Source organism: Nycticebus coucang, chromosome 2 (genome assembly GCF_027406575.1).
Source record: "Nycticebus coucang isolate mNycCou1 chromosome 2, mNycCou1.pri, whole genome shotgun sequence".
In the NCBI taxonomy this organism is placed as follows: domain Eukaryota; kingdom Metazoa; phylum Chordata; class Mammalia; order Primates; family Lorisidae; genus Nycticebus; species Nycticebus coucang.
In genome coordinates this window covers 2,939,632-2,967,296 of record NC_069781.1, presented here as the reverse complement: position 1 = coordinate 2,967,296, position 27,665 = coordinate 2,939,632, and the positions used below count along the sequence as shown (strand labels likewise).

The 27,665-nt window shown below is 59.2% G+C and overlaps 1 protein-coding gene across 12 annotated transcripts in view; it reads left to right on the top strand.

Annotated features, from left to right (window-relative positions):
* The window catches only part of VAV2 (vav guanine nucleotide exchange factor 2), a 272,198-nt gene that overhangs the window by 122,149 nt on the left and 122,384 nt on the right, over nt 1-27,665 (top strand). For 8 of the 12 annotated variants that reach the window (XR_008373766.1, XR_008373768.1, XM_053558460.1 and 5 more), the window contains exons 4-8: nt 7,200-7,268; nt 21,875-21,977; nt 23,564-23,578; nt 24,461-24,559; nt 27,169-27,237. Coding sequence is in view for 10 of the 12 variants with exons in the window: in XM_053558460.1 (XP_053414435.1) it covers nt 7,200-7,268; nt 21,875-21,977; nt 23,564-23,578; nt 24,461-24,559; nt 27,169-27,237 (355 nt within the window). In the remaining 2 variants the exon portion in view is untranslated. The remainder of the gene's footprint in view (nt 1-7,199; nt 7,269-21,874; nt 21,978-23,563; nt 23,579-24,460; nt 24,560-27,168; nt 27,238-27,665) is intronic. The other 4 variants (XM_053558490.1, XM_053558471.1, XM_053558626.1 and 1 more) reach the window with 2 other exon arrangements.

Here is a 27,665-nt window from a genome sequence, read left to right as displayed (position 1 = left end):
TATATACAATGTCCTTCTTTAAGGTCCGAGTGGGTTTTTAGGTGTTTGATTTATAGATGAAGACACCTTATAATAGCAAATAAGAGTTTCCATTAGATTTTTCTTTAATATGGAAGCAACATCGTTCATTGTTGAAAACTTGGGAAAAGGAGAAATGAGTGATGACAGTGGAGACAGAGAGGGCTCACCCTGCGGGGTGGGGACAGGGTGGTCCTGGCAGTGGAGACAGAGAGGGCTCACCCTGCGGGGTGGGGACAGGGTGGTCCTGGTAGTGGAGACAGAGAGGGCTCACCCTGCGGGGTGGGGACAGGGTGGTCCTGGTAGTGGAGACAGAGAGGGCTCACCCTGCGGGGTGGGGACAGGGTGGTCCTGGCAGTGGAGACAGAGATGGCTCACCCTGCGGGGTGGGGACAGGGTGGTCCTGGCAGTGGAGACAGAGAGGGCTCACCCTGCGGGGTGGGGACAGGGTGGTCCTGGCAGTGGAGACAGAGAGGGCTCACCCTGCGGGGTGGGGACAGGGAGGTCCTGGTAGTGGAGACAGAGAGGGCTCACCCTGCGGGGTGGGGACAGTGTGGTCCTGGCAGTGGAGACAGAGATGGCTCAACCTGTGGGGTAGGGACAGGGAGGTCCTGGTAGTGGAGACAGAGAGGGCTCACCCTGCGGGGTGGGGACAGTGTGGTCCTGGCAGTGGAGACAGAGATGGCTCAACCTGTGGGGTGGGGACAGGGTGGTCCTGGTAGTGGAGACAGAGAGGGCTCACCCTGCGGGGTGGGGACAGTGTGGTCCTGGCAGTGGAGACAGAGATGGCTCAACCTGTGGGGTAGGGACAGGGAGGTCCTGGTAGTGGAGACAGAGAGGGCTCACACTGCGGGGTGGGGACAGGGTGGTCCTGGTAGTGGAGACAGAGAGGGCTCACACTGCGGGGTGGGGACAGGGTGGTCCTGGTAGTGGAGACAGAGAGGGCTCACCCTGCGGGGTGGGGACAGGGTGGTCCTGGCAGTGGAGACAGAGAGGGCTCACCCTGAGGGGTCGGGACAGGGTGGTCCTGGCAGTGGAGACAGAGAGGGCTCACCCTGCGGGGTGGGGACAGGGTGGTCCTGGCAGTGGAGACAGAGATGGCTCAACCTGCGGGGTGGGGACAGGGTGGTCCTGGTAGTGGAGACAGAGAGGGCTCATCCTGCGGGGTGGGGACAGGGAGGTCCTGGTAGTGGAGACAGGGCTCACCCTGCGGGGTGGGGACAGGGTGGTCCTGGCAGTGGAGACAGAGAGGGCTCACCCTGCGGGGTGGGGACAGGGTGGTCCTGGCAGTGGAGACAGAGAGGGCTCACCCTGCGGGGTGGGGACAGGGTGGTCCTGGCAGTGGAGACAGAGAGGGCTCACCCTGCGGGGTGGGGACAGGGTGGTCCTGGCAGTGGAGACAGAGATGGCTCAACCTGCGGGGTGGGGACAGGGTGGTCCTGGCAGTGGAGACAGAGAGGGCTCACCCTGCGGGGTGGGGACAGGGTGGTCCTGGCAGTGGAGACAGAGAGGGCTCACCCTGCGGGGTGGGGACAGGGTGGTCCTGGCAGTGGAGACAGAGAGGGCTCACCCTGCGGGGTGGGGACAGGGTGGTCCTGGCAGTGGAGACAGAGAGGGCTCACCCTGCGGGGTGGGGACAGGGTGGTCCTGGCAGTGGAGACAGAGAGGGCTCACCCTGCGGGGTGGGGACAGGGTGGTCCTGGCAGTGGAGACAGAGAGGGCTCACCCTGCGGGGTGGGGACAGGGTGGTCCTGGCAGTGGAGACAGAGAGGGCTCACCCTGCGGGGTGGGGACAGGGTGGTCCTGGCAGTGGAGACAGAGAGGGCTCACCCTGCGGGGTGGGGACAGGGTGGTCCTGGCAGTGGAGACAGAGAGGGCTCACCCTGCGGGGTGGGGACAGGGTGGTCCTGGCAGTGGAGACAGAGAGGGCTCACCCTGCGGGGTGGGGACAGGGTGGTCCTGGCAGTGGAGACAGAGAGGGCTCACCCTGCGGGGTGGGGACAGGGTGGTCCTGGTAGTGGAGACAGAGAGGGCTCACCCTGCGGGGTGGGGACAGGGTGGTCCTGGTAGTGGAGACAGAGAGGGCTCACCCTGCGGGGTGGGGACAGGGTGGTCCTGGCAGTGGAGACAGAGAGGGCTCACCCTGCGGGGTGGGGACAGGGTGGTCCTGGCAGTGGAGACAGAGAGGGCTCACCCTGCGGGGTGGGGACAGGGTGGTCCTGGTAGTGGAGACAGAGAGGGCTCACCCTGTGGGGTGGGGACAGGGTGGTCCTGGCAGTGGAGACAGAGAGGGCTCACCCTGCGGGGTGGGGACAGAGTGGTCCTGGCAGTGGAGACAGAGATGGCTCACCCTGAGGGGTCGGGACAGGGTGGTCCTGGCAGTGGAGACAGAGAGGGCTCACCCTGCGGGGTGGGGACAGGGTGGTCCTGCTAGTGGAGACAGAGAGGGCTCACCCTGCGGGGTGGGGGACAGGGTGGTCCTGGCAGTGGAGACAGAGAGGGCTCACCCTGCGGGGTGGGGACAGGGTGGTCCTGGTAGTGGAGACAGAGAGGGCTCACCCTGCGGGGTGGGGACAGAGTGGTCCTGGCAGTGGAGACAGAGAGGGCTCACCCTGCGGGGTGGGGACAGGGTGGTCCTGGTAGTGGAGACAGAGAGGGCTCACCCTGCGGGGTGGGGACAGGGTGGTCCTGGCAGTGGAGACAGAGAGGGCTCACCCTGCGGGGTGGGGACAGGGTGGTCCTGGCAGTGGAGACAGAGAGGGCTCACCCTGCGGGGTGGGGACAGGGTGGTCCTGGCAGTGGAGACAGAGAGGGCTCACACTGCGGGGTGGGGACAGGGTGGTCCTGGTAGTGGAGACAGAGATGGCTCACCCTGCGGGGTGGGGACAGGGTGGTCCTGGTAGTGGAGACAGAGAGGGCTCACCCTGCGGGGTGGGGACAGGGTGGTCCTGGTAGTGGAGACAGAGAGGGCTCACCCTGCGGGGTGGGGACAGGGTGGTCCTGGTAGTGGAGACAGAGAGGGCTCACCCTGCGGGGTGGGGACAGGGTGGTCCTGGTAGTGGAGACAGAGAGGGCTCACCCTGCGGGGTGGGGACAGGGTGGTCCTGGTAGTGGAGACAGAGAGGGCTCACCCTGCGGGGTGGGGACAGGGTGGTCCTGGCAGTGGAGACAGAGAGGGCTCACCCTGCGGGGTGGGGACAGGGTGGTCCTGGCAGTGGAGACAGAGAGGGCTCACCCTGCGGGGTGGGGACAGGGTGGTCCTGGCAGTGGAGACAGAGAGGGCTCACCCTGCGGGGTGGGGACAGGGTGGTCCTGGTAGTGGAGACAGAGATGGCTCACCCTGAGGGGTGGGGACAGGGTGGTCCTGGTAGTGGAGACAGAGAGGGCTCACCCTGCGGGGTGGGGACAGGGAGGTCCTGGTAGTGGAGACAGAGAGGGCTCACCCTGCGGGGTGGGGACAGGGTGGTCCTGGTAGTGGAGACAGAGAGGGCTCACCCTGCGGGATGGGGACAGGGAGGTCCTGGTAGTGGAGACAGAGAGGGCTCACCCTGCGGGGTGGGGACAGGGTGGTCCTGGTAGTGGAGACAGAGAGGGCTCAACCTGCGGGGTCGGGACAGGGTGGTCCTGGCAGTGGAGACAGAGAGGGCTCACCCTGCGGGGTGGGGACAGGGTGGTCCTGGCAGTGGAGACAGAGAGGGCTCACCCTGCGGGGTGGGGACAGGGTGGTCCTGGCAGTGGAGACAGAGAGGGCTCACCCTGCGGGGTGGGGACAGGGTGGTCCTGGCAGTGGAGACAGAGAGGGCTCACCCTGCGGGGTGGGGACAGGGTGGTCCTGGCAGTGGAGACAGAGAGGGCTCACCCTGCGGGGTGGGGACAGGGTGGTCCTGGTAGTGGAGACAGAGAGGGCTCACCCTGCGGGGTGGGGACAGGGTGGTCCTGGTAGTGGAGACAGAGATGGCTCACCCTGCGGGGTGGGGACAGGGTGGTCCTGGTAGTGGAGACAGAGATGGCTCAACCTGCGGGGTGGGGACAGGGTGGTCCTGGTAGTGGAGACAGAGAGGGCTCACCCTGCGGGGTGGGGACAGGGTGGTCGTGGCAGTGGAGACAGAGAGGGCTCACCCTGAGGGGTCGGGACAGGGTGGTCCTGGCAGTGGAGACAGAGAGGGCTCACCCTGCGGGGTGGGGACAGGGTGGTCCTGGTAGTGGAGACAGAGAGGGCTCACCCTGCGGGGTGGGGACAGGGTGGTCCTGGTAGTGGAGACAGAGATGGCTCAACCTGTGGGGTGGGGACAGGGTGGTCCTGGTAGTGGAGACAGAGAGGGCTCACCCTGCGGGGTGGGGACAGGGTGGTCCTGGCAGTGGAGACAGAGAGGGCTCACCCTGCGGGGTGGGGACAGGGTGGTCCTGGCAGTGGAGACAGAGATGGCTCACCCTGCGGGGTGGGGACAGGGTGGTCCTGGTAGTGGAGACAGAGAGGGCTCACCCTGCGGGGTGGGGACAGGGTGGTCCTGGTAGTGGAGACAGAGAGGGCTCACCCTGACGGGTCGGGACAGGGTGGTCCTGGCAGTGGAGACAGAGAGGGCTCACCCTGCGGGGTGGGGACAGGGTGGTCCTGGTAGTGGAGACAGAGAGGGCTCACCCTGCGGGGTGGGGACAGGGTGGTCCTGGTAGTGGAGACAGAGATGGCTCAACCTGCGGGGTGGGGACAGGGTGGTCCTGGTAGTGGAGACAGAGAGGGCTCACCCTGCGGGGTGGGGACAGGGTGGTCCTGGCAGTGGAGACAGAGAGGGCTCACCCTGCGGGGTGGGGACAGGGTGGTCCTGGTAGTGGAGACAGAGATGGCTCACCCTGCGGGGTGGGGACAGGGTGGTCCTGGTAGTGGAGACAGAGATGGCTCACCCTGCGGGGTGGGGACAGGGTGGTCCTGGTAGTGGAGACAGAGATGGCTCACCCTGCGGGGTGGGGACAGGGTGGTCCTGGTAGTGGAGACAGAGAGGGCTCACCCTGCGGGGTGGGGACAGGGTGGTCCTGGTAGTGGAGACAGAGAGGGCTCACCCTGCGGGGTGGGGACAGGGTGGTCCTGGCAGTGGAGACAGAGAGGGCTCACCCTGCGGGGTGGGGACAGGGTGGTCCTGGTAGTGGAGACAGAGAGGGCTCACCCTGAGGGGTGGGGACAGGGTGGTCCTGGTAGTGGAGACAGAGAGGGCTCACCCTGCGGGGTGGGGACAGGGTGGTCCTGGTAGTGGAGACAGAGAGGGCTCACCCTGCGGGGTGGGGACAGGGTGGTCCTGGCAGTGGAGACAGGGCTCACCCTGCGGGGTGGGGACAGGGTGGTCCTGGCAGTGGAGACAGAGATGGCTCAACCTGCGGGGTGGGGACAGGGTGGTCCTGGCTTGGAGACAGATGGCTCAACCTGAGGGGTGGAGGCAGGGCTGGTCCTGGCAGTGGAGAGAGATGGCTCAACCTGCAGTGTGGGGACAGGGCTGGTCCCGGCAGTGGCATTTGGTGCAGGGAGGGAGCCGCCACCTCTGGGACCTGCCTGGCCTGATCCTTCCCCCTCCCGGTCCCGTGTGCTCTTAACATCTTCTGTGGTCACTGCGTGTTAATGGTCCTGTCAACCTGTGACTTCTCAGCCCTGCACCATGACAGCTCTGTGGGGTCTGGGTCAGCTTCAGGTTTTGCATATCACGGGAGGAAGTGGCTTCCTGGAGGGGTTTCCTGGCTGTGAGCTTTAGCGAGGGTATTCTTGTGGCCTCAGCTCTGCCTGTGACCCAAGGATGCACACCCCCCACCTCAGTGGGTGATGCTGTCATGGCGACAGGTGGGCAGAGGGGATGTGGCAGGGAGGAAGGGCTCAGTCCACCCAAGCAGAGGTCATGTCGGGCCATGCTACCGCTGTGGACACAGGCTGCTGTCAGGAACCCACAGGGGTCAGACCTAAGGCCCTCAGACCTAAGGCTCAGGGTTCCTCCAGGTCTGTGACAGAGCCAGGCAGGACCCAGGCCTCCAGCTCCATCCTAGCCCCCCTTTCGCCTTCCCCATGGAGCACAGCACCTCACCTCACTGGAGGGGGCTGCTGGGCAGCAGCTTCCTCCCTCGCTGAGCTACCAAGCTGAGCAAATGTCAGCCTGACCCCAGGCGAGGAGGAAATCCCAGCTGGCAGCTGGGCTGGGGCAGCTCCCAGCTGGGGTCTCCTGCCAGATCTTGAGTGGCAGGTTTCCCTGGCTGCAGGGTGGGGTTTGGTTTAATTAAAGGGGCCATCTCTGTCTCCTCTAGAGATGGGTTGCTTGTGGCCCATAGCATTTGGACCAGCTGGCAGCTCCCCAACCCCTGGCATTTGTTCCCCGCCCCCTCCCCCAGGCTAGCCAGCAGCACTGGCCTTTGCAGGGAGGCCTGTCCACTCGGGGCCTCACTCATCTTCATGCAGAGGATGGGATGGGTGTGGAGCGATGCTTCCCTTGCCCTTCTAGGTTCATTGGCTGGTTTACAAATTAAATTGACGTAGACAGATTAACAGGAGAAAAACAATTTCAATTATGTACACGTGCGTGGGAGTGCCACAAAGGTGTGACTCAAAGAAGGGGCCACCTTGAAGTTTATATTATGTGTATAGATTCAAGGACCACTGTGAGCTGCAGAAAGGCTTGGGGGTTCAGGGCTTCTGGGGCGTGGGGAGATGACTGAGGGGGCGGGGAGGAGCACCCCATGGTCCTGTCTCCCCACGCGCCTCCTGCTCCTGAGGCTCCCTTCCTAGGGGAGGGGCAGGTCCTGCCGGCCCCCACCTCAGCGTCCTTCCAGAGGGAACCCTCCCCTATGGCGGCTGGAGCTGGTGGTCTTCCACCATGCCACACTGAGAGCTGTCCTGGGAAACCTTCCTCCTTGAACCCAGAGTCCCCTTGACCTATGAGCAAAGTGGAAGGTGAAAACAGAGTTGTCAGCAGGAAGAAAGCTTTCTGCTTCACTGTCCCCAGGGGCCCAGAGTGAGAGCTACGGCCCTCACCTGGGGTGCCCTGCGTGGATCTCCCCACCCAGCACCTCCACTTCCCTCCTTCAAGGGAGTGACGACAGCCTGTCTGCTCCCAGCAGGGCCAAGTGGGGCTCTGTGGCAGACCCTGGGTGGTGCCCAGCTGGGCTGGCAGTGCTGTGGGACCCGCTCACTTCCCTCTCACCTTCTCCCACAGACCTTTTCCCTCAGAGGAGACCACGGAGAATGACGATGACGTCTACCGCAGCCTGGAGGAGCTGGCTGAGTGAGTGGGGTGGGGGAGCAGGGAGGAAAGGATGGGGAGAAGTTTCTCATGGGTGTCAGGGGATTCAGAAGAAAACGCAGGGTCCACACTGGAATTAGCACTGGTCCTTGGCTGTCCCCACCCCGGCGCTTCCATGCCACTGGCTTGGCGTGGTCTCCGGTGCATGAGGGATAGTGCTTCTCAAAGACCCGAGAGAGGCCAGTTCTTTACACCAGGTACCTTTTGGAAAGCTACCCACCGTCTGGTGGTGGAAGTGACTATGGGCTGCTTGGCCCTGGCTGGCTCCTCCCCGGGGTAGACCTCATGGGTAGGGTGCTCATCTCAGCCACCTGCGTGGTGCACTTGGGATGTGTTGGCCAGGCCTGGAGCTGGCGTTTCCAGAAGCAGAGACCTCAGAGCATGGCCTGAAGCAGAGGAGTCCGTGGGGTCTGGCCGTCTTGTGGCCTGGTTGGGTCCCAGATGAGTCCCTGCTGCTGTCCATGTGTCCTTTCTTCCTCTCTCTCAGAGGATTTTTTTTCTCTGTCCAGCACACGCTGGCCAGGCCTGGCCTGTGGTGTCAGCTGTGGCCAAGTCTCGTGGCCCTGTGCTGGGAGCCAAGACAGGGGTGTCACCTCCCTGCAGATGAGGGGCCGGCATGAGGCAGGTGGGCCGCCCGCTGCCCTGCAGGGCTCTGGCTGCCTCGGGCAGCTGTGTCTTTGTCCCAAAGTAAACCGCGTGTTTCCTCTGGGAAGACTCCTGCTGTATTTCATTCCTATCATTTTAGAACTAGGCTGAGAATAAGACTCCATACAGCTAAGCCTAAGAGCATTTACTGAGCATCTGCTGTGTTTGAGGCACCTGTCCAGAACGCCTGCCTTTTCTCTCACACTCACACTCGCACTCACACCCAGGGCTGCTTCTGCGAGGAAAGTGCTTCCTGCGAGATCTTTGTCTATGTGAACAATCCAAGTCACCCAGGAATCAGCCTTTCAGCACCTTGCTGGTCGTCCAGGCTCATGCAGTTCTGAGAGAAGGTTCTCGTCTGCTGGCTAGGGAGCTGCCACCCACCGGTCTTCCTGAAACTGGGCTGGCTGTGGGGCCCGGGCCCACCCACTGGTGATAACCCCAGAGTCCTCAGGACAGCTGGCCAACCGTGTGGGTTAGAGGGTTAGGAACAGTAGAAGGGCGGAGACAGATCCAGGGCCTGGAGTACCCCCAGATGTCACCACCACCCTGACCAGTCCTAGGAACCAGAGAGGGACTGAGAAAATTTCACAAAAAGGCTCTAATGTCCCCCAACGCCGGTGTATGGGGCTGTAAGGGGGGGAAGATACTGGGGCTCAGAAAGCTCAGGGTCTGGCTGGTGGCACAGCTGGAAGGAGGTCCCTGAGGGGTGAGGCCCAGCCCTTGGTCACCTTGCGCTCCCAGCTCAGGGTGGGAGCTGCCTCCTTCCCTCCCTCCCAGCGTTCTCATCTGCCTGGTCTAGGCCTAGGTGTCTCCTACTCTGGAAGCCTCTGGTGCCCCTGCCCAGGCTCGTTCCCCATAGCAAGTTCACCCCCATTTGGCCTTTGGGCCGTCTATGGGGTATACCGTGATAAGGGGTGCAATGTCTCCCACGGACCAGATGGTCAGTCCCTGTGTCTTCTTTATGTCCCACACCCTGTGTCAGCACCCAAGCAGCAGGTGGCCCCAGGGAGTGGCTCTCCCCCGTGTTTGTGGGGTCTGGGCACCGCCAAGACTTCATCTCGTGGTCTCCCTGCCCCCATACTCGCTGCTAGGTCTCTCTGTGTCGGTCCTCGTTACAAAGATAAGGAGACCGAGGCCCAGAGAGGAGACAGCCTGGCACAGAGTGGGTCAGTGGCACAGTGGGATTATTGTACCCCACGCCTGCTTCCCTTAGATTCCGGGGAGCCCCAGGCCAGTGCTGGGGGCCAACCTTCAGACCTGCTGTTTCTGCTCAATCATTAACCTGAGCTGGGGCTCTGCGCCCTCTGTGGTCAGCACTGGCTGAGGGCTCTGAGAAGAAGCCAGGGCCTGGCACAAGGTGCCTCTGGGGTGCTGAGTGGGGGATGCACCCTGCACTGCTGTCCACACCTCAGCACCCCGGACGTTTCCAAGGTGTGTGGTGCACACTGAGGGCTCCACGTGTCCCATCGTTCCCTGGGGCCTGGGGCCCCGTGTCCCATCGTTCCTGCCAATCCTGGTAGTGACCAGTCTCTTGAACTGAAACACAGGATGGAACTGCCGTCACACAGGGGGGTCTGACGGGCATGTGGCTTTGCACAGCCCAATGAGGTCATCCCCTGGCAGTAGCGCCAGTCTCCCTGATCCAGAGAGTTCCTGTGGCTGCAGTTACTACAAACATAGATCATAAATCATAGGGAAGGGGAATGGATTTGAATCGTTAACATGCAGTTTGGTCCCTGTGCCTCGAGTTTAATAAATTTTTCATGCTTTCCCCTTCTCCTTTCACTGGAAAGCTGGCTTTCCTGCCTTCCTGCCTCTGTAGACTTGGTGTGGGTATTTGGCCATTATGGCCATTTATAGAATCAAACAGAAAGGCTGCTTCTTACCCAGGCTCTGCCTGGTAAGAGATTCGAGAATTTTCAAGGCTTGAGCTGGGGAAATGGCCCAGACTGGCAGACAGGGCAGGGTGGGGGTCAGGAGGGGACTTTGCAATAGGACACTGGTTCTTTCCTTTAGGCCGTGGCTGATGTCAGGCATGGGGTCAACTCTATGTCTGAGAGACACCACCGGCCATCCAGAACCCAGACACAGCTGCTGTTACGGGAAGTCCCAGAGGTAGCTGCCCCAGGGACGCTGTATGGTGTAGACCAGTGAGGAGCCCCGAGGAGGAGGGCCTCACTCCTGCTTTCATTCATTCATCCAGTAGTTAGTCATTTTTCACTCTGCCCTCAGTTAGTTACTAAGCACTTTTTGTGAGTTGGCCTGGAGCCAGGAGCTGGAGGTGTGGGGTCAAGGAGATTCCTCCTCGTGCCTCCCAAGACCAACGCTCCCTAGGGAGAGAACAGCAGGCACAGGTCACCCCTGGCACTCGGTGAGGGCTGGGGTCTCCCATGTGGGACCCTGTTTAGATATGCCTCAGGGGGCCCATTCACAGCCACCAGTGCCAACCAGCTGGTCATTGAGGGCTCAGAGATCTGGCTTCTCCTTTACTCCCTCCAGAGGGCTGTGCCCAGCTGGTCCCAGCCACACCCTGCTCCCAGGGCAGTGAGCGAGCGCCACAGTGGACCCGGACCAGCCGAGCACTGTGCCTCTAACTGTGTGTCTCTGGCATGCCATGCACCTCTCTGCGCCTTGGTGTCCCTCTCTGTGATGCACAGTGTTGGGGGTCTGATGGTGATGCTGAAGGGAGCAAAGGGACCCACAGGGTGCCCAGTGAGCGTACCAGGGCCCTAGGGGATGGCAGGGTGGTCATTGCCTCTTGTTCAACCAAGAGCATGACTTGACTTTGCAGGTGCCAAGTGGCCTTGGCTGTGCTGCCCAGTAGATATCAGACATGAGCCACACGCGTGACTAAATTTCCTAATAGCTTCATCAAAAAATAAAAATAGACTGTCACAGTGGCTCACTACTGCTGTCCCAACACTTTGGGAGGCCGAGTTGCGACCATTGCTTGAGGCCAGGAGTTTGGGCTGCAGTGAGCTGTGATTGCATTACTGCACTCCAGCCTGGGCGCCAGCGAGACTGTCTCTAAGGGAAAAAATAAGAAACAGATGAAATTAATTTTAAGAACGTATTTTATTTAACCCAGTGTATCCAAGCTATAATCTAGCTCAACCTGTGAACAGCATCCCAGCTTGCCGTGAGACAGCACATCCTAAGTTCCCTGTCTGGGCGTATCGTCCACACTTTGGTACAGCCCAGGTCAACTTGCTGGGGCAGGAGCTCTGCAGCCACATGTGGCCTGTGGCATGGACTCAGGTCCAGAACATCTCCCAGGAGCTGGAGCGAGTCCCCCTGTAGGGAGAAACAACTCCAGATGAAAGCCGTGTGCTCGAGAGTGCTACGCTTGCTTTGGAGAGGCCTGAATAATGTATAATCAAATAATAAGAACAGCTGGTTGAAAAATTAACACAAAACATTGCCACTTAAAAATGCTCTGTTAAGCAAAATAAGCCTAAAAAAGGAGAAGCTTCTTTTTAAATTGCTCTAATAATCAGTACCTTGCATTTGCATAATGGCCATTCCCTGGCAGCGCTGTGTGGTGCCGTCATGGCTGCCCGACTTGGCAGCCCAGGGTTAGGTGCTGAGTTGGGGCTTGAGGCCCCAGGCCAGGCAGCAGGCTTGCTCACGGAAGCATGACATGTATGCCTCGGCTGGCCATGGGAGCAGGTGGGGCTGGCAGAATGCCACTCAGAAAGCAAGGAAGGCCTCTCAGAGGAGGCGGCTGCTGGGTTTATGCACCTGAAGAGGAGCGTCATGACACCCAGGGCAGGTCTGCCCACAGGAGGAGCAGCTGTGCAAAGGCGGAGCAGGGCGCCGCTCCCCACTTTCCACCACTGATGCTGGGGCCTAGTGGGGTCTGGCCTTGCCTCGTGACCTTCTCTTTCCTCCCAGGGCCTCTGCTGCTGTTCCCAGTGCACAGGATAGTGCCTCACAGGAGCAAAGGCACGTGTCCATGGCCAGCTTGCTGGGGCAGGTGGGGCGCTGTCAGGGCCTCAGTCTCCCATCACTGAAATGGAAGCATCTGACCCGATGATCCGTGGGTCTCACCGAGCGTGAAGAGGCTGCAGTTTTGTGATGCTGCTTTGCTTAGCGCTGGTTCTACTCTTTTCAGAGTAAAAGTGATTTTCAGTCGTAAACAAAGGTGGTGGTGGCATGGCGGGACGCACAGTTTATCCTGGAGTGTATGGCTGCATGCTCTACTGCCTTGTAAAATGACTTTGCCCCTTTAAACATGTCATGTTACCCATCATTGGGATAATTTTTTAAGGTTCATAAGATGTAGAGGGAGTTCCCGGTGTAAATGGGTTTGGCCACCTTCCTTCTCCCAGGTGAGGACGCTGGTGGTGCCCGTGTGGGGGCCATCAGGGCTCCACTCTGTACCTGCCCTTGTTTCTCATCCCTGGACAGCACTCAGGGCTGCCCCTAAGGGTACACCACAGAGCCGCCAGGTAACTTGACCCCGGCTGGTCCACTGTGTAAAAGGAAGTGCCCTGAGGGTAACAGGATCCTGAGAGTATTCACAGTTCTAGGACTAAGGGGTCTAAGCAAGGGTTCCATGTGCTCCTCACTAGTCCCCTCTGCCCCAGTGTGCCAGGCCCTGGGCTTGGGTGCCTCACGTCAGCCCTCTCCACAACTCCAGGTGGGCGCTCCAGCCCCCATTTTGCATTTGGGCAAATTAAGGCTCAGAGAGGCTTTGCTGGAGGTCACACAGCACACTTCACATGGCAGAGGGGAAATGGTCAGCCCTGGGCCTGACCCTTGTGACCCAGCCCTGGGTTCTACTCTGTTTTGGTTTCTGGATGTTTTTAGATGGTGAGAGGCTTTGCTACTGCTTAGAAGGAATCCCTGGGAAAGAGGGAGTTGTGGCTGGGAGGGCACAGGGTCCTGTCCAGCTGTGCTCCCAAATGGCTTTGTGACCTGGTTTGTCTACCTGTAGGGAAGCAAGGCTTCCTCCGCAGGTTGAGGTTGGGGCCTGTCAAGGACACCCAGGAAGGGCCTGTCTACCCATCTGTCCACATGCAGGGCCGAGGATGCCCTCTGTCTGTGCCACCCCACACCAGCCGCTGAAGATGGACCAGTGTGATGTCCACCTTGGTCTTCTAGTAACAAGTTCTGGCGGCTGATACCTGCTTGCCAGTGTCAGCCTGGGGCCAGAGCAGCATGTCTAGCCTGTCAGCAGCGATGTTTTATGTCTGCCATAAACACGGGCTGGCCAGAGGCAAAAAGCGGAGTCCGTATATCTTTCTTTGATTCTCCATGGGCGGCAGGGGAGCAGCGGCCTCCTTGTACAGCTGCCTTTTTCTGTAACAAAATCAGGGTGGGTAGGCAAGGCTGGCGGGCCCAGCTGTGGGACCACAGAGGAGAAGGTGATGGTTTTGTGTTGTTTCTGAGGGCAGCAGATGTTGCCTGGGGCCCTCCTGGAAGATGGCAGGCTATTATGAGGACAAAGATAATTACTGGGATTTAGCATCTGTCAGGACAGCTGACCTCCGGGAAGGAGCAGGAAGGAAAGGATGAGGGGAGAGGGAAGGAGGGTGTCCTTTGCTGGGACCGGGTGGGAGCTGAGGGAGCAGGGCTCTTCCTCTGTGCAGCCTGGCCTGGCCACAGAGGCCCGTCTGCCTCAGTGTGGGGAGGGGTCCACGTGGCGGCCTTGGTCTGAGATTTGTCTATCACACCCAACTTTCTCGTGTGCAACTGAACAGAGGACAGTTTTGGAGACCTGAGAAGGCCACACAGGTCAAGGCTGACCAGATCCGCACTGGCCCTGCCGGCTTCTGACTTCCTGGGCTTCTGTGTTTCAAACCTGTTACTTGTAGTGTCGGCCACATTTGCTGATTGAGCATGGCTGGTGCCGAACGTCTTCTCACTGACCAACTCTTCCCTCGCCTCCTCCAGGATGGGCCATGTGCCCTCTTCTTGAGCACCTGCGGCCTGTCAGCTGGGCTGTGCTAATCATTGACACTGTGGCTAACCTTGCAACCATCCCTTTGTAGATGGGGAAACCAAGGCTCAGGTTCTTCAGCCCTGAGTCGCTGAGTTAGAACTGGGGAGGCTGTGGTCCAGCTTGGGTTTGCAGCTGCCTCCGTTCCGGGGAGCTACAGGAGACCACCAAGTCCCGCCAGAAGGAGAGCCATCATGCCTCCCCTGTTCTGAAGGTGCTTGGGCCCCCAACTCTGGGGGCCGGCTCCAGTGTGGAGAGACATGGAGCCTGATAGAGTTGTACGGTGCATTTTCAGATGTGGCGGCGCCACGGGGTGCTTTTTAGGGACTGTGGGGTGGGGGCAAGCTGGGGGTGTGTCTGCAGGAAGGTGCCCCAGCCTGGCCTCCTGTGGATTGTGTGCAGGGAATGAGGCTGGCTCTGCTCCGTGTGCTGGGACTCAGCGGGTGCCCATGAATCTCCTGTCTCCTGAGAAAGCAGAGGGCAGGACCCTCCTACTATGGGACCCACCTCCCATGCCACTTCCCTGCTCTCCCAGGAGACTTCAGACTCCTCAGTGGGCCTCATTATGCACCCCCCACCCCCACCCAGCACCTGCCGACTCCCTCTTCGTCCCTGGCCGGCAGATGCACTGGGTCTGGCTGCTTATGACATAGCGAATCTGTTTTCCCATATGAGTAAGACATGTAGTGTGTCCCCTTTCTGTTCAAGAAACTTGACTTTGGAGATACCTCTGTTGCTGAGAAGCAAGGTCATCATGGGGTTTCCGTGTCAGTGTTGGCCACAGGGAGGGAGCTGTGAGGAGCCAGAGTTTGTCACCTGCCAGCGTGGCACCAGAGCAGCATCTGCCTTGAGACTGTGCTCCTCACCCCAGGGACATCTTGGCACCAGGACGGGGACACGGCTGCTGTCCTGTCATCTCCCCATCTGGGCTGAGAGGTCCTTGGGACAGGTGACCTTTGTAATCTCTGTATCCCAAGGATCCAACAAGTTTCTGGTATAGAATTGGTCTTAGGATAAATATTGATTAAACCAGTTGAAACTGATTTGTCTTTTAGTTATTAACTTATATTATTAATATTTATTTTACAAACGTGTTCAATTTTATTTTTGTAATTCTGTTATCATTTTTAAAAGCCACATCTTTGCTGTTCCTTTCATTCCCCCACCCCTGTAAGTTGGAGCATGCGTGTAGTGAGCTGTCAGGTCCACTGGTGTGTGATTGTAAGTGGCGCACACAAGCCTGCATTTCTCAGAGTGGACTGGCCTGACTTAATGTGGTGGGGAGGGGCCTTTTCACAGCTGGATCTGCCATCCTGGCAGAGTTTAATCACTGGTGCTCATGGCTCGGGGACGCAAGGACGTCCCCTGTGGATGACCTTCCCCTCAGTGTCCACAGGCTGGGGTCACAGAGAGAAGGAGAGGGGTCTGTGTGTTTGATGTTTCTGTCCCCAGATTCCAAAACACAGCTCAGCCATTTGTGTGTCTGGCAGCTGGTTTTCAGCCGAGGTGGCCTGATGAGTTGGGAAGGGATGAGTGTGGCAGGCCAGAGGGATGGTCATCTCCTTGGTCACAGATTTGAGAAAGAAGAGCAAGCTCAGAAGGTGGGAGTGAACGTATGTTGGGGTGACCCCGGGAGTGTCCCCATTCTCTCGGTCCTGTGTTGGAGTGACCCTGGGAGTGTCTCCAGCCTCTCGGTCTGTGTTGAGGTGACCCCGGGAGTGTCTCCAGCCTTTCTGTCCCATGTTGGGATGACCGTGGGGTGTCAGTCCTTTGGCCTTGTCCTGCCTGCGAGCACAGCTGTGGGCAAGGCCGTGTCATCCTGCCTGTTCTCTGGAGGTGCTTATGCAGGGCGGGGTCTGCCTGGCTGCTGCTCATGTGCCATTTCCCTCTCAGTTTACACTGGTGCAAATGGAGTTGTTTTAAAGATTACAAATAACACATTTAGGAGGTCTGACTTTCTGTAGTGATAGTGTAGTATGTCCACACTGATTTTCTAGCAGTGAGCAAATTACAACAACTGCAAAAAGTATATAAAACATATCTGAAGGTGCTGAAGAGTAGTAGTGAAGGCCCAGAGGACCTTAAGGATCTCCCCAAGGGACGGCCTTCGGTGGGGCATGGCGGGTTTCAGAGCTTGTGGCCTTTTGCTTGGGGGCATGCCCACTCTGTGCAGAAGCTGAGGTGTCCCAGGATAGAGCTTATGGCCTGTGCAGCAATGGAAGGTCAGGAGGGAAACGCTGCAGCCAGCAGGGCTCCAACCATGTATACAATCCACCTGAACTCCCAGCTGCAGCACCCAAACCTGTGTGTACAGTCCACCTGAACTCCCGGCTGCAGCACCCAAACCTGTGTGTACGGTCCACCTGAACTCCCGGCTGCAGCACCCAAACCTGTGTGTACAGTCCACCTGAACTCCCGGCTGCAGCACCCAAACCTGTGTGTACAGTCCACCTGAACTCCCGGCTGCAGGGCCCCAACCCGTGCGAACGGTCCACCTGAACTCCCGGCCGCAGGGCCCCAACCCGTGCGAACGGTCCACCTGAACTCCCGGCCGCAGGGCCCCAACCCGTGCGTACAGTCCACCTGAACTCCCGGCCGCAGGGCCCCAACCTGTGTGAACAGTCCATCTGAACTCCCGGCTGCAGGGCCCCAACCCGTGCGTACAATCCACCTGAACTCCTGGCTGACAATTAACCTCCCGGCACTGTAAAAACTTGCAAAGCATTTTCAGCAAAAAGAGCAGAAGCTGCCTGCTGCAGGGAAGATGGAGTTAGATGTTTGAGTCCAAGCAAGTTAACCGTTAGAACAAATAGGATTTTTTTTTTTTTTTTTTTTTAGAACAAATAGGATTCTTCAGAAGAATCTGCAGGAGCCAGAGTCTCCACAATGTATCATTCATAATGTCCAATGTCCAGTAAAAAAACCTCCCAGTGCAGGAAACAGGAGAAAGTGAGTCACATTCACGAACAAACCATTGATAGAGCCACTGGGATGGTGGGTGGAGTTGTGGGCGCCGCGTCAGCAGGGTTCTGCAGAGGCCCTGGGGTAGAGATGAAAGGGTGTTGACCCGGGCCATCGCTCATGTGGAAATGGAGCCCCTGGATGGCTGGTGACAGCTGGTGACGTAATTGAGTCTGGGTCCAAAAGCCCGAGGACTGTGGGGGTGGGGCAGAGAAGTATGTCCCAGGGTCTGAAGGCCTGAGAACTGGGAGAAGATGGGCACCCCGTGCAGGAGTGAGAGCACAGCTGCCCTCCCTCCACTTTCTGTTGCATACGGGCCCCAGTGCAGGTAGTGCTGCACAAGTTGGTGATGGTGGACCTTTGCCTAGTCCACAGTTCAAATGCCAGGCTCTTGTGGAGACACTGCCACGGACATGTTCAAAAATGGCATTTCCCGCTGTCTGGGCATCTTATAGCTCAGGATTGGTAACCACCATGGTGGCTTTTATCAGTAGGGTCAAGGGCTCAGAGGAACGTGTGTGCCGCATGAATGAGCAGATGGGCACCTTGGTGGGGGGCGAGGGTGGCTAGGAGGGGTCGAGTACAAATTCTAAAACTGAAAAGCAGAATATCTGAAATGAGCAGTCACTGGATTCGGTCCATGGAAGGCAGCAGACGGCAGAGGAAAGAGGCTGGAACTTGAAGGTAGTTGGGGACAGTTAGCACTTGGGAGGAAAGGAGGTTGGGCATGTGGGGCAGGGTGGGTGGTGTGTGGTTTGGATCCCAGAAGAGAGAGAAAGAGGGAAGGAGGCAGAAGAAACATGGGGGAAGGCCCTAAACTTTCTAGATTCCAAAACCTCTGTGATAATGCTACAAAATGTTGCTGAGAGAAATTACAGAAGACTTAAATAAATGAAGGCTTAGATGAGGTTTAGGGATGGGAAGATGATATTAAAATGTCAGTTCTCACATTCAACTGGATTCGATGCAAGTCTTTGTCAGGATCCTAGCAGACCGTTTTTTTAATTGACAAGATGATTCTAAAGTTTACATGGAAAAGCAAAGCATCTTAGAACAGCCATAAGTCTTATAGGAGAACAAAACTAGACGTACAATGCCTGGTTTCAAGACTTTCTATAAAACCAGCCAAGACACAGAAGTGTCCGGATTGAAGGGTGAGGATAACGGTGCGGAAGGAGATGCATCCGCGCTCAGTCCCCTTGATGTAGCAGATGCCATTAAATTAAAGATGAAGCCTATCAAGTCACCACCAGGAAAATGAGTTGCTGAGCTGGAGACTGGGGAGGAAATCGTAAAACATCCCTGACCTGTATCTGAAATATGTAAAGAACTCCTAGAATTCAATAAGACAAAAACAATTGAAATGGACAGAAATCCTGAATAACAAGTACCTGGAAACAAGCCTCAGTAGCCTTAGTTACCAGGAAAATGCAAAATGAAACCGCAGTAAAGTTTGGCTACACACCTCAGAGGTGCCTGACAGTTCACAGGCTGGCGGCCAGGATCCAGGAGGAGAGGAGCTGCTGGGACTGGCACTGGCTGCTGGCCAGGGATGTTTGGCCACTTTGGGGGGACATCGGCAGCTGCTCAAAGTTTAGGTTATGCATCCCCTTGACGCGGCCTGGCTGGGTGGACAGAGCGGGGGAGGAGGCGGGGGAAACCCAGTGGTGTTTCACTCCCCAAAGAAGTGAGAACCCAGGCCTCCCCAGCTCACCGTCTGGACATGAACGCTCATCTGGCTGCTTTTTGTTCACAAAAACCCAAACTTGGAGGCATCCCAGATGTCAGTCGGGAAGGAGAATGGATGACTAATTGTTACTCATGCGATGGATTAGTACTCAGCAGTAAAATGCCGGGGGCTGCTGCAGGAGCCCCCAGCGTGCCTGGGCGGAATGAGGGGAGGGCAGCAGGCGCAGAGACAGGCTCGGGGGCAGCCAACACCCATCCCTCATGGAGGGCAGCAGGGTGTGACAGGGAAGGGGAGGAACTCTTAGGGAAAAGGGCTGAAGTGGTCTCCAGTGGGGAACAGGTGTGTCACTCACACAGGTGTGTCCATTTGTCAAAATTGCAGCTATGGGCGTGTTTTGATCGTCGCAGACCTTACGGAACTGTTGTGAGAGAGCCACTTACCATGAAGATACAGCAGATGCTCTGAGAGTATAGGCTGTGCCCAGAGCTGTAGAGTCCACTCTGATTTAATGGTGGGGCCAGGGAAGGGCCTGTGCCTGCCCAGCACCCTTTCTAGGTCCACACAGCTTCGAGGCATCTGTCAAGCCTTACCTGTCCAGGAAGCTTCTGGCTGCCCTGGCCCTAGCTGCCCTCCCCTGCTTCATGCAGCACAGCTCGGTGGGCTTGCGGGGGTCTTGTTTCGGGCTTGCTTTCTGAGCTGGAGGTGGACATGATTGACCAGGCACCGGAGGGAGGCACTGACAAGGAGTCATCTCCACCTGCTCCTAGCCTTGCTGGCTCCCTGCTGGTCCCCACTGTATGATGAAGGGCTCATTTGGGGAAGTGGAGAGGTGACATCCTAAGTGCCGGCTGCATTTGATTTGTGGTGGCCACTGCATAGAGGTCTTTGTTGAAGAGATTCTGAGCTAGGGACAGTCTTGGACTCCGTGTGTTCCCAGGGCATGGCTGTTTGCCATCCCACTCTGGACAACCTCGGGGCCCCTTTTCCAGCCCAACTTGCAGCCATTTTTATCCATTTCACTGGCTCTTAGAATATTCAACAGCCAGCTCCCCTCCCCTCCCCCACTTATTTCCACCCAGCCAGCTCCTCTCCCCTTCCTTCCATCCAGCCACCTGTGTGGAGCTGCTGTCTGGCTCCAGACATGCAGAGGCCTCATCTGCCTTTGAGTTGTCAGCTCAGCAGCCGGGAAGCTTCCCTGTCTCGCCCGGTTCCATACCATCAGAATTCCTGACAGGCTTTGCCACCAACCTCACTCTGCTGCGGGACAGAAATTCGAGGGGGCTGACACCCCAAAGTCACTTGGCTAGAACCCCATATCTGTGGGCAGAGCATCAGGGGAGGTTTCCTTGGGGAGTCAGGAGAGGTGATGGTTTCTGAGACATTTGTGAGACCCACTGGTGACGGAGTTGTGATGCAGGTAAGAAGACCCAGGCACTCACAAACACCCTGCCCGCCTTTACGTCTGTTCCTGGCATCTGTTGCCAGAGTGTGGGCCGACTCTCCTGTGCCCCCAACATCTAGATAGATTTTATTTTGGGGGGATGGGGTCTTACTCTGTCATCCAGACTAGAGTGCAGCGGTGTCATCACAGCTCACAGCAACTTTAAACTTCAGCCTCCTGAGTTGCTGATACTACAGGCACACTGTGCCTGGCTAATTTTTAAATTTTTTGTAGAGGTAGGGTCTTGCTATGTTGCCTAGGCTGGAACTCCTGACCTCAAATGATTCTCTCACCTCAGCCTCTCAAAGTACTGGGGTCACAGGCGTGGGCCACTGTGCGTGGCCCGGACAGACTTCATACAGAAGAGGATGGGCAGGGAGCGGGAAGAGGGTGAGCGTGGCCGAGGCCCTGTCCTCCCTAGCCTTCAGTGAGCTTGACCCCCAAGGGTTTTGTAAAAGTGCCGGATCCGGGGGCTGGATGGGTGGGCAGCTCTCTGGGTGGCCCCTATAGGGTTCTGGCAGCTCAGCCATCTCACAGTGTCATCCGTCCTCTGCCAGTCTGGTCCCCTGGCTGACTCATCAGCACCCTCATATCTGGGGGTGCAGCAACTTCTGCACCCAAGTTCATCTGTCCACGGGGTCTCCTCAGACCAGGAACGGGGCTGACCCACTGGCCACCACTAGAGGCAGTCCAGAGACTCTGCCCTCAGATGGGTGCCAAGGGCCTTGGGGAGCCCCCCCTCTTGGTACACCTTCCTTGGATACAACAAATTCACCTCACTCTCTCAAGCACATGACCCTGCCCCATCCTGGCCTGAGAAAGTGAGAGGTGATAGTCAAAGTGAGGTTCCAGGGCGGGGGCGGGCAGGGCTCTTTGCCTGGCCAGAGCCTGTTCCCAGGGGCTGCAGGGCTTGTCTGTCCATCTGTGTCCCCATGCCTACTGATCGCTGGCAGGGTGGGGTGTGGTGGGCCACTCCAATGTTTCCATGTCTTCTGGAAGTGAGCTTTGCCAGGCCCTGCTTTCTGCCCAGCTGTGAGATGTGCCCTTGCACAGAGTGAGCACATGCAGGGCTGGCCTCTGAGCACAGCCTGCCCTGTAGACGTGCCCCATGGCAGAGCCAGAGTCCTCCACTGGCCTGGGTCTGGGTGCCTCCTGCCCTGAGCCTCTGAGCCCAGTGACTCCCAGCAGGGCCTGTGGAAGCTCTGCTGAGCACTGGCCCGTTTCGGGTGTGGAGCAGAAGGCATGAAGTTGATTTCGTCCAGGAGTGGGGTGGGCTTGCCAAGTGCCACTTAGAGACTCACTGGATCGCAGGCAGAGGAACTGTACTGAGAGGCAGCCAGGAAAGACCTGGAGCACCTTGAGGGATGTCCTGGAGGCTTCCTGGAGCAGGCATCCCCTGAACTAAGCCCTGTGGGCAGAGGACAGCCACTGGAGTAGAATCAAGCCGCAGTCATGAGCTGAAAGGCAGCTTTTCTGAATTGCCAAGTAGGCAGGGATTTCCCTGGTGCTGGTTAGGGAAGGTCCATCTCAAAAGCCACCTGCCTTCCTGTGTGCCCGAGACTTTCACACCTCAGCTACGAGGACTGGGAGACCCTGGGCTCGGCCTGGGGCGAGGGGGTTCTGGCCTGAAGGCAGGAGCCAGGCACCTCATAGACTGGCAGTGGGAAGATTGTGGAGTAGGGCAGGGCCCCACTCCTGAGCATCCAGTCTGATCCCACTCGGACCCAAGGGCTGGAGATGTTGGGTTCTTCCATGGTGGGTTCATCAAAAACCTGTCATGTAGGCAGCGGGCAAACAACACGACGCTCCCCACGCAGGAGGGCGGGTGCCCACCTGTTTGGTAGACAGAGGCCCCTGGTGGGCCTGCCATGCGCCTTCCCTCTGACTGGCCTCCTCCTGTGCAGCGAGCATGACCTGGGGGAGGACATCTATGACTGCGTCCCGTGCGAGGACGGAGGGGACGACGTCTACGAGGACATTATCAAGGTGGAGGTACAGCAGCCCATGGTGAGCCCCCGCCCCGCCCCGCCTTGCTCCTGGGGCCTGTCCCTTGCCCCCTGTGCACCACCACTGGGGGCTGCTCTGGGTGCTGTCTGGAGGGTGGGGTGTCCTGGAAACACCCCCACTTTACCCCACCCCACCCTGGCTCCCACGTGGAGATGTCCTAAGGTGCCCTGGGTGTGATGGGGTCGCTGAGATTCTCTGACGGCTGCTGGGGGGCTCTGGAGGGTTGTGAATATGTCAGGCCTTCCTGCCCAGGGAGTCTACGGGTGGACCCAGCACTTGGTGTAACCCCCGCGAGTGCGCGGAGGCCGGCAGGTGGGTCAGCCAGCCCCGAGTCTTTTCCATAGTGAGGGTGCATCTCTCCCCTGAGGGCTGCCCATCTCTCCCCTGCTGTGTGGCAGGCAGGGTGCAGAGGGCTGGGGTGGGGCCATGGGGACCTGGGGGCAGGCAATGGCTTCTTCAGACCCTCAAGCTCCTGAGGGGCAGGTGTGAGGCCATTTCCTTTCCCTGAAGAAATGGGAAGTTTTTTGAAAAGCACATGTCAGTGTCTCCCTTCTGTGGGAAACAAGTCCCCAAAGGTCCTGTCAAGGAGGCCTGTCCCCTCTGCTAGTGCCCTGCTGGGGGAGACAGGAGATGTGGGCAGTGGGCCCCACGGCACCGCCCTGCTCCTGAGAGCAGGTGTCTTGGTCAGCCTTAAGGGTCTGAGGAGAGTTTCCTCACCCTCTGTCACCAGGGGCCTTGCTCCAGAGAGGATGGGCTTGTGGGGAGCCTGCCGTTCCTGGGAAGGCTTGAAGAGTGGGCTGTGCTCCTGAGCCTTCTGGAAAGTCTGTTAGCTACGCAGGGCGGCCGAGTCGTAGTCCTGTCACCTCCCCAGAGCTGGCCTGAAAGGTCCTGGGAGCCTGGGCGCTCCTGGATTGGTGGTGAGCTCTGATTGGGGCCACTTCACTTCCTGAGTCCCTCAAGTACACCTGTGCTTGTGCATGGCGCCCGTGAGGGCTCCTTGCAGGGTCCCCACCCTCAGGCTGTGAACGCTCTGTGGAGACGTCACCTGTGCCTGGCCAGAGAGCATGGGACGGGCACTTGCAGGCCCAGCTGCCATCCCTGGTTCCAGAGCAGGTGGGAGATGACCTGGCTGTTTGTGGACCTGCTGGGGGCAGAGGGAGCAGCGCTCCCGAATCCTGGGGATGGGCTGGCATCCCGCACACCCCACCTGGCAGAGTCCTGACGGCCAGCAGGTGTTGGAGCTCTGCAGCTGGCCAGTCAGACCGTGAGGAGAGGTCTCCTGCTCTCTGCCACGATCCTTGCGGATAAAACAACTGGTTTCCTTTACTCCCCTGTCATGTCTGGAACTGTCTGAATGGTCTCTGGGGGAGGTGGTAAGATGATGACTTCTCCAGAGGAAGATAAAGCTGAGGGCGGTTTTGCCACCTCCAGAGCCCAGATGGGGAGGGGCACTAGGAGGGGCTGTGATGTGACTGTGGGGGCTGCTGGCTAATGGTGGGTGGGCGTCCTTGACATTCCTAGCGCAGTGGGGAGGACAGCCACCCCTCTAACTGGTGCCGTGTCCTCTCTCTCCTCCACGCCTTCAGATCAGGTACATGCAGGTAAGTGGCCTGGAAAGGGGGCCAGGGCAGCTCTGCGGCTCCATGCCCTCCACCTCTGGGGGAGGTCTCAGACCTCCTTGAGGAAACTTGGGACCCTGTTTCCAGGGAGACACCATCAGACACACATGCTTTGGGGGATCATGTACCCCAACACCTCCAGGGGCCACTCACTGGGCAGGGCCTGGTAGACTCAGAGGGGACCCTGGGGCATTTGTTGGAGGATAGTGACAGTCTTAGGGCCTACATGAGAGCAGTGACATGGGCAGAGGTGGCTCACTCAGTGTAAAAAAGCCTAAGGAAACCACCAGAACAGCCACCACTGCCCTGGCAAGGTCCCACCTGCTGACTCCCCTGCCCAGTGGCCAGGCTGTCTCTCAGTCAGTCCCACCACCCCACGTCCTCCCTGAAGTGGGGCTAGACCATGCTCTAAGGTGTGACCTTGGTGATCCTGTCGTCTGGTGCGCTGGTCGGAGGCCAGTGGACCCCTGGGGTACAGTTGGCCTGCAGGGAGATTGGCGCTGGGACCTGCACGGTGCTGGTGCATTTCACAGGGTGGAGCTGGATGTGCCCAGCGAGGACTGGGGGGCGGCTTCTGTGGTCCTCAGCTCAGAGCAGCAGGAGCCTGGGTTTTCAGACCTCCAGGCCTTCCTTGGCACTGTCCCCATGTCACGTCTCTTCCCTGTGCCTCAGTTTCCTCATCTGCAAGATGGAAGGGAAGGCCCAGGGCCTCCAGTCTCCCTTCTGGCCTCACCATTCTGTCACCAGCGATCTTGCAGCCACACCTACCAGGTGTCCTCTTGTCATGTGGGGTGGGCGGCTGGGCCTTGAGATGCTGATGGCCAGGCCCACAGGATCCCGCACAGGTCTTCTGTCCCTCTCCAGAAGATGGGCATGACTGAGGATGACAAGAGGAACTGCTGCTTGTTGGAGATCCAGGAGACGGAGGCCAAGTACTACCGGACCCTGGAGGACATCGAGAAGGTGAGCGTGGGCCTTGGTGTCCCAGGGCGTGGCTGTGAGGCGGGCACTTGGGCAGCTGTGACAGGGGCGTGGCTGTGAGGCGGGCACTGGGGCAGCTGTGACAGGGGTGTGGCAGTGAGGCAGGCACTCGGGCAGCTGTGACAGGGGCGTGGCTGTGAGGCGGGCACTCGGGCAGCTGTGACAGGGGCGTGACTGTGAGGCAGGCACTCAGGCAGCTGTGACAGGGGTGTGGCAGTGAGGCAGGCACTGGGGCAGCTGTGACGGGGGTGTGGCAGTGAGGCAGGCACTGGGGCAGCTGTGTCAGGGGTGTGGCTGTGAGGTGGGCACTTGGGCAGCTGTGACGGGGGTGTGGCTGTGAGGCAGGCACTCGGGCAGCTGTGACAGGGGTGTGGCAGTGAGGCAGGCACTGGGGCAGCTGTGACGGGGGTGTGGCAGTGAGGCAGGCACTGGGGCAGCTGTGACAGGGACGTGGCTGTGAGGCGGGCACTCAGGCAGCTGTGACTGGGGTGTGGCAATGAGGCAGGTACTTGGGCAGCTGTGACAGGGGCGTGGCTGTGAGGCAGGCACTTGGGCAGCTGTGACTGGGGCGTGGCTGTGAGGCGGGCACTTGGGCAGCTGTGACAGGGGTGTGGCAGTGAGGCAGGCACTCGGGCAGCTGTGTTGGGGCGTGGCTGTGAGGCGGGCACTTGGGCAGCTGTGACAGGGGTGTGGCAGTGAGGCGGGCACTCAGGCAGCTGTGACTGGGGTGTGGCAGTGAGGCAGGTACTTGGGCAGCTGTGACGGGTGTGGCTGTGAGGCAGGCACTTGGGCAGCTGTGACGGGGGTGTGGCAGTGAGGCAGGCACTGGGGCAGCTGTGACAGGGGTGTGGCAGTGAGGCAGGCACTTGGGCAGCTGTGACGGGGGTGTGGCAGTGAGGCGGGTACTTGGGCAGCTGTTGACGGGGGTGTGGCTGTGAGGCGGGCACTCGGGCAGCTGTGACGGGGGCGTGGCTGTGAGAGGGGCACTTAGGCAGCTGTGACCCAGGGTGTGGCTGTGAGGTGAGAACTTGGGCAGCTGTGATGGGGGCCCAGTGGTCTTCTCAGCCCTGCCACCAGGCACCTTCTGCACAGGGAGGCTGCCGTCCTGACAGTTCTAGCTGAGTCTGTCTGTGCTGCTCACTGAGGGCTGCTGTGGACTCTGCTCAGCCTCCACTGTGACTTTGGACAGGCAGCCCACCCCAGGCAGCTGGGAGGATCCTGTGTGGACTGTGGTCAGGCCTGATGACCTGAGCTGCAGGCTTGGGCTCCTGGTAGGGCTGTTCTGCCCTCTTGCCTCTGAAGTCCCCTCTCCCCTCCTTCTGCTCAGCTCCTGGGGGAATGGGCGGTCCTCACCTGCCCCACCTACTCTGGCCCCTGTCCCTTGGGAGAACCAGCTCCGGGGCTTTCCCCTGTCTTTTGTGTGTCCTCATTGACATCTGCCAGTGTTTACTGGAGCAAGAAAAAATAATGATGCTTTTCTAGACAGAATCTTATTGGCTGTGGAGTTTAGGGTGGCTGAGGTGTGGACCTCAAGTGAGTCCCTTACTATCTAGGGCAGAGTGGTGCCTCCTGCCAGATCTGAGATGACCTCCATGGGCCAGGCCTGCCTCCTGCCCCACCAGCCTTGGGTGTGTGTCCTTCAGCCCCTGCCCTGCAGCAGGGAAGACAGACACCACTGGACACCACGGCCCAGGCCCTACTACGCCCCTCGAAGCCCTGCCCATCTCCTCTCCTGGCAGAGGCTTTGAGTTAGCTCTTGCTGGGAGGCTGCCATGCCTGTCTGAGGCGGGGCAGGGAGTAAGCTCAGGAAGGACCCCTGTGGACCCCCCAGCTACACAGGGCAGGCATTGCAGGCCCCTATCACAGATGGGAAACAGTCCCAGAGAGACCAGAGCCAGCCCCTCCTTGGTATGTCAGACTGTGTGGCCGTGTACAGTGGCCAGCAATGCTCCTTCCTCTGGACAGTGCTGTCTGCTCCCTGGGATGGCCAAGGAGCTATCCAGCTGGCTGCTGCCAGCCTGGCCCCTGGGGTGGGGAATGGGAGAGGAGAGGGTGGCACAGCCCAGACTGCTGGGGCAGGTGTCAGCAATGTCACCTATCCTCCATCCTACTTTTGATCTCATCTAAGGCTGGGGCTGGAGAACTTGGCTACTTCTAGGGGTGGGAGTGTCCCTTCTGATAATGGTTCTGGGGTTGTGCAGGAGCTCAGCTTGGGCATTTATGTGCTGGGTGGGAGTTGAGGCCCTGTCCATCTAGAAGGGTGCCCTTGGGTGACGGCTCTGTCCTCCCCACAAATGAGAACACCAGTGTCCACCTCAGGTTGTCATGGGGCTGGAACCCAGCTAGAGTGGCCTCTGGGGCCCAGCCACCATCTTGGATGAGGATGTGGGGACAGTTGTCTGGGCACCATCCCACCCCCCAAATATCCCCCCACAGTACTCATCACCATAGAACTGACCCAGGCTGGCCTGAGTGGCTACTGTGTGTCTGGCTTGTGTGGCTGCCCCAGGGACCCTCCCACAAGTGGCCATGGCCCTGATGAGGGTGGGCAGCCTCAGCAGAGATGACAGTAGAGGGCTTCTGTCTTCCAGAACTACATGAGCCCCCTGCGGCTGGTGCTGAGCCCAGCAGACATGGCGGCTGTCTTCATCAACCTGGAGGTGAGTGAGGTTCTGTGGCCCGGGCGTGGTAGCCCTGGGTCCTCACTGGGCACTGGCCTCTCCTTGGACATCATGCCAGCTCAGGCATTGCTATCCCTGCCTGTTTCACAATGGCTCGTGGCTGGCAGGTGGAAGGAGGAGAGCCCCACCCCCTTTCCAGGGACTTTGGACCTTTGGACCTGGGGGTGGAGGTGGCTGGATGGGGTGCAATGTCCAAGCATGGCATGGGAGGAGAAGCGCCCTCCTCGCCCACTGGCAGATGTGGCTCAGATGCGCATAGCCCTGGAGACTCTGCCAGCTGGTAGTGAGGTTTCGTTGGCAGCTGGGGACCAGCATGCCCTCTGCCCCTCTGCCCCCCTGCCCCTCTGAGTAGGCCCTGCTGCTCTGGGCATTGAACACGGATATATGATGGGCAGTTCCCTGCGTAA